Raw genomic sequence first — 6,565 nt, 5'->3', positions numbered from 1 at the left:
TCTGTGAAATTCTGCTTAAAGAACTCTGTGATTGTGCTGTTTCTGGAGCACTTGTTCATCTGCTATGCCGTGTATCTATTCGACCACTTCCCAGATGTGTACACGCAGAGGCCAGTTGCCCAACACAACAGTTGACAGTATGTGGCACAGAGGGATGTGTGGTTTGTGGTCAGCTCACACGTTAATTCTGCAAAACTGGAGAAAACAAAGGAACTGAATGTTACTGAATCTTACCGAAGGAAGAAGTGTACCCATCATCACAAGCAGCAGAACGACCAGCTTTGCGGCACCGTACTGAAAGAGGTATTGACAGGTGAGTCGTCTTTTTGTTTTTATTCAAATATAAACCAGACAGTAACATTTAGTATAAGGGTTGGAATTAACAAAGATTAAGTGATGAAAAATTAGGTAAAAAAAAAATTGTGAAATTCAAGTAAAATGCACATTTTGAGCTAAAAATTGTTATTTGATTTCTTGATAAAAACAACAAAATCTATCAAATTCAACTCTGCTTGTTGATTTTGATAGATTTTAAACCACATTTTTTTATCATTTATCACCAAGGTGGTTTTGTTTGAAGATTTTCTGATAAAATACCAATTTATATGCATTTTCATCTTTTCAATTTTTAAACTCTGGTCCTAAATTGAACCATTGTCCCAATACTAAACCCAAATCTCATTTCAAAATCAATCCAAAACCTAATACCAACCTTAAATTTGGTCCTAAATGTAGCCTTTTTCCTAACCCTGACCCTAACTCTGGTCGTGATTTTAACCCAGGTCCTATTCCTAACCCTAACCCTGGTCCTAAATTTAACACTTCTCTCAATACTCACACCAAATCTCATCTTAATAGAGGAATATTTGTTTCCATCCTTAAATAAAAAACACATTGGTGATGAATGATAAAATGTGGTTTCTACTTTATCAAATCAAAGAACTGTTGATTTAATCAAATCTAATATCTGTTTTTGCATGCATTCGTATTGATTGTATTATATTTTAATTTGGATACATTTTTATGCACCCAATTTTCATCATTTCAGTTTTGTTCATTCCAACCTCTCTTATTTTGGCACAGTTTGGATAATAACATCTTACAGTATGTATTCATTGTTGCATTGGTGTGACATTTGGCTTCATGTTCTGCGTCTCTTTTTGGAATATGCTCCATAACTTATGGACAACATCATAACTCCTCAACAGAGCTTTTCACCAGGGCTGCAACATCAAATCAGTTACATCAGTAATATTGCTCATAGTCTACTTTCTAGAGTACTCAAGAGATGACTGCATAAAACCTAAAAAACCTCAAAGACACTCCTCCCATTTTAGCTTAACACAGTCAGATCCATAAATATATTGATATTAATAGAATTGTTGTTATTTTAGTTGTCTACCACAGCATATTGGATTTAAAGTTTAAAAATGAATATGAGCTCAAAATGCAGACTTTTAGCTTTACTTTAAGGGCATTTACTAAAAACAAAATGCCTCTTCAGTGTGAAGTGGCTTTCAAGGTGCTGACTTGTTTGCAAACAACATCTCTTGTTTACATGAATATAGAGGTTTTTCCCACTGAACTAAGAGGTAAGTGAAAAACAGAGAGAAAAAAGTGAGATGATTGTAAGATAAAAGGGAAGATATAGCAAAGGAAGTCAGAAATGCAGAGATGCTGAGAAAGATAAGATGTTTTGAAGGTAGAGATCCGTCCTCTGTTGCTGTTTTGTTTTTTTTTCAGCTCTAGCTTCTCTACTGAGCAGAAAGGTAGAATTGATATAAAATGTGTTCCGGCTGAATGTGTCAAAGAAAGCAAAGGAGAAGATATTGGCTCTTAGTCATCAAACTTGCATTAAAATGAGTTCAGATTTGACCACCTTTAATGATGTCTTAACTACTCAGTGTGGGAGTTATGAAACTGTGCACAACGTGGAAACAAGCTGAGATTTGAACACAAATGATGAATCGGTTTCAGTTTGAATACAAGTGCCAGTCTACCAGCACCTAATTTACATATGATTTAATAAAGCATACCCTAATTCATGCAGATGTTTGAGTAGAGTGTTTGAGGTCTAGCAGTGCACCCCTACTGACCAAACTTCATAGTGTTCAAGAAGTAAAACTTATATGCCTTATACAGCTTTATACAGTTGTATGCCTCCAAAATTGCAACATCAAATCGTATGGGTTGACACTATGAGTCTGTCTATAAATGACTGTTAGCTTTAGTGTTAGCTCATCTGAAGGGGCAGCTTTCTTAGTTCCTTGTTCCTCCTCCTTACTCCTGCTTCCAGTTACTGAAAAATAACAGATTTGATGAATGTAAATGTGTTTCCAAGAATGATTTATTTATGTTTCTTTAAACTTAAATTTGCTTACATTCATATTGTCAGTTCACAAATGTATGTCTCCACTAGTGATTTGTTGTCAGCTGCTTTGAGTGGTCTCTTTTAGCAAAATGTTGGGTGTTAAACAGCTGGTTTTGTTTATTCTTTGTTGGTTTTGTTTTGTTTTTAAATGAAGACAAAACAAAGGGGTAGCTCTTATGATGCTGTAGCTGTCTGGCCCCACCACCTCATTATTCCCAACACCTGTTGCTTATTGTTTTAGGTTGTCTTTAATTTTGATCTTGGTGGGTTTTTGTGTAATTCTTAGCCATGGTTCCATGTGTGCCTCCTTAGTTCTTCTGATTTTGATGCCTGCATTTTTCCCATCTGCCTATTTTGTAAGCCCTCTCAAAATTCGTCCTTTTAATATCAAACATGATGCCGTAATGTGTTTTTTGTAAATAAATGACTAACTTGCTTAGTTGGGAACAGTGCTACTGAAAGAAGTGCTGGCTCATATTTGTTCGCTAAACCAATTTATCTGACTCAGTTAAAAGTCAGAATGCAAATCACCATTCTCCAGTGAGCATCTTGTAAAGTACACCTGTTTAGTTTTAATAATAAATAGTAGGATAACATAACGTGATAATTTTGTGCCAGGCTAACATAATGTTTGTCTAACATTGCTTATATTAATGCAGTGAAATGTATTAAAAGTCCACATTGACACAATGTACAGGAAACAAATTACAGTAGACTGAATTTCTACCACAAGATGGGGCCAAAACATGGAAAAACTTGTTCAAATATTCCCCATTTGGAATGATTGAACAGCATTATCAACATTATTTACAAAATTACTGTCTGCACATCACAAAGTAGAGAATAAAGACTGTTTCTGAGACAATTCAGGCCCATCTTTTTTGAAGATCTGAATCTCCACCTTGCACCTCCACTTTGCCAAGTACCATGTTCTAAGGGCTATTCCATCCTCTCAAATGAGCACTCTGGACAAAATGAGAAATTTTACCATTACTAAATTTGTGAACATGCTAACTTGTGTCCTACTGTGGTGCCTCAGCAGTCTCTGGAGTTTAAAGACTAGGAAAGCCCCCATCTGATGGTGTATCTCCAAGATAAGTGGGAAACTATAACTGCCTTTAGGAGAATTTTAAGTATTTTTCTGTAGTCCGATGGGATAAAATGGTCCAAGGACCAAAGATATCCAGTCAAATGTTCCTAAATAGACATTCTAAAGAGTGATGATCTGCTGAAACATTGGCAACCTTCTGAGATAGAAGCTCTGTCTATCTCTGGAGAAAATTCAAGAGAAATTCTCTGCAATGTTTGGCATTAGCTGCCTCAACAATAGCTTGCTGTAAAAGGGCAGGCCTTCTAATCATGTCGGATTATTGCATTACATTCATTAGTGTCCTGCACTGGATGTAATGTGATGAACCAACTGCAACTGAAACCATAGACTGATAGAGTGTAGAGTAAAAGCAAAACAAAAAACAGGCTGTAATGATGAATACTAGAAAGAGTGGGCAATTTATACATTTTTGCTAATATTCTAACAAGAAAATGTCATTTAATTGTGAATAAACAAGAGCACACAGTGTTTTTGTCACATCACTTTTGTATAGCGTACCTGCTATTTTTCTCCACAACCTAAATCTTTACTTTGTACGCAGCCTTTGCTTACCTTTCTGCCAGAGTCATAATAAAGCCTATTTCTGTCACTGTCTTTATGCACTTAGAAAATATGCACCGAACTAGCAGTGGTATATGTGGTATATGTTTGCTTTCCTATACGTGGTTTATCATTACTCATGTCAACTCCATCTCAAATACATCCATCCATCCATCCATCCATCATCTAAACCGCTTATCCTTCTGGGTCGCGGTGGGGTGCTGGAGCCTATCCCAGCTGTCATTGGGCGGAAGGCAGGATACACCCTGGTCGCCAGTCCATCGCAGGGCCTCAAATACAGACATCTATAAATTGTAATGCATCGTTTTGTTTTTTTTTTAAACTGCAGACAAATGTGCATTAGGCCTTGTGAGATCCTGGTGTGGGTTTCTAATACCCTTGCTTTATGAAGAAACTTCAGTCTGTTAAACAAGTAATTAACAAGCCAGGCTTGTGAAATGCATGGCATCTGAAAACAAGGAAGCCATGGCAATATAACCAATACCATATTAGCAGGTTTTTTTTTTCTTTGTCAGCTCATACTTTCTAGCAGTCCTGCAGGTCCAGATGTGATCTTGTAATAAGAATATATGGCTGGGGACAGCTTGCTAAACTTTGGGTGCTGGATTGAAATAAAATCAGCCACAAACAGGGGTATGCCTCTTCTGAGACCCTAATTACTTTTTAATACATATACAGTATGGCACATATACTTTGAAATATGAGAAAATATGCGCTATATATTTGTATTTGGAATTTTGGTGCTAAGCTGTTACACACATTAAAATACATTGCCATATATTTTGGATGCGAACAAATATATGTTTTTTTAGATTTTTTTATATTCAGCATTTTAATGCTAAAACACACACACACACACACACACACACAAAAATATATATGTATATATATATATATATATATATATATATATATATATGCAACATTGCATATATTGGCGTGTATTTCATATATACTTTCGGACGTGAAGAAATATACCAATATCAAATCTGTATATCTCACCCTTCATTAACATGTTGTGTTAATGAATAATAAAACAACAATCTTTCTGTTTCTGTTCACTTTGCAGAATCAAGAGGCATCATGAGCTCAACTCCAGTAACAGAAACTATGAATCACACCATAATCCCGAGTTTGCCTCCAACATCTTGCAGAGATGCAACATGTATTTTCTTTGCCATAGCAAATGTGATCATCTTAGTCCTGGGTGTTGCTGGAAACGGTTTCGTGATCTGGATTGCAGGGTTTAAGATGAAGAAGTCAGTCATCAGCACCTGGTACCTGAGCCTGGCCATGTCTGATTTCCTGTTTTGCTGCACCTTGCCCTTTGGTATCGTCTATGCAGTCAAAAAGGAGTGGGTCTTTGGGCACTTCATGTGCAAGTTCAGGTATTTCATCATGTTCATCAACATGTACAGCAGTGTCTTCCTCCTCGTCATCACCAGTGTGGACCGCTGTGTGGTCGTCATGTTTCCGGTGTGGGCTCGAAACAAGCGCACCGTGAGAAAGGCCTCAGTGATTGTCATTCTAGCTTGGATCATGTCAGCAGCACTTAGCGTGCCAATGGCCATTTTTCATAATCAAAAAGAGAAGTTCGCTGGTAACCACGTGAAGAGAATATGTCACAGGAATTACATAACATATCAAAACCAAATTGCTGTAGTGGCAAGCCGGTTTGTTTTTGGATGTCTGATCCCGTTCTTGATCATTAGCGCCTGTTGTGTTGTCATCATTCAAAAGCTGAAGTCCAACCAGATGGTGAGATCCAAAAAGCCATTCAAAATCATGATGGCGCTGATTGCCACATTTCTGATCTGCTGGCTGCCTTTTCACATTTTTTCTTTTTTGGAAATGAAGTATTCCAATCGTTTTGTTAACTCTGGAAAGCTATATGGCATTATTCTCGCCAGTGCCAACAGCACTTTGAACCCGATTCTGTATGCGTTCATGGGGAAGGACTTTAAGAAGCAGTGTTATGCACTTTTGTCAAAAATTGAAAATGCATTTCAGGAGGAAGAGGGCCATGACACAGTCCAAGGGACAGCTTTTACCACGTCAGAGGAACACAAAGTTTCAGCTACTGTTCATTAACTGTGTTTTACCCCAAAAGCCATTTAATTCATTCAATTCATTCTTTAGTTATTGCAGTAATGCTGCATTTAAAACCTTCAGTTTTTGCTGAATAATCTTTGCTTCATGATGGATGAGGGATCTTGAAAACTTTACAGTGGACAATGTTATTCTGCTCCACAAGTTGTGAAGTGACTCAACAGGCCTACTATCACTGGTATTGGAAACTTGTTATCTAATACCAGTGATAGTACCAAGGTTGATAACAGAACAACTTTGTGGGACGGGCTATCCATTGTCCTCTTTTGAGGGGGTGGTTTTTTTATATTATCTTTGATGAGTTCGTGTGCAGGGAACTCCACGAAATCCTCCTTCATCCAAAGAAACCATTTGTTTTAATCTAAGAGAAAGCCAATAAAGCTGTTATTTCTGAAACCCAATGAATCTCAAAT

The 6,565-nt window shown here is 37.0% G+C and overlaps 1 protein-coding gene across 1 annotated transcript; it reads left to right on the top strand.

Annotated features, from left to right (window-relative positions):
- Nucleotides 1-219: 219 nt before the first annotated feature.
- LOC118827328 (chemokine-like receptor 1) lies at nucleotides 220-6,298 on the top strand. Its single transcript, XM_036598651.1, has 2 exons — nucleotides 220-313; nucleotides 5,113-6,298. The coding sequence occupies exon 2, from the start codon at nucleotides 5,127-5,129 to the stop codon at nucleotides 6,132-6,134; it is 1,008 nt and encodes a 335-aa protein (XP_036454544.1). The 5' UTR covers nucleotides 220-313; nucleotides 5,113-5,126; the 3' UTR covers nucleotides 6,135-6,298.
- The last annotated feature ends 267 nt before the right edge of the window (nucleotides 6,299-6,565 follow it).

Source organism: Colossoma macropomum, unplaced genomic scaffold (genome assembly GCF_904425465.1).
Source record: "Colossoma macropomum unplaced genomic scaffold, Colossoma_macropomum, whole genome shotgun sequence".
In the NCBI taxonomy this organism is placed as follows: domain Eukaryota; kingdom Metazoa; phylum Chordata; class Actinopteri; order Characiformes; family Serrasalmidae; genus Colossoma; species Colossoma macropomum.
This window is presented reverse-complemented; position numbering and strand designations above follow the sequence as displayed.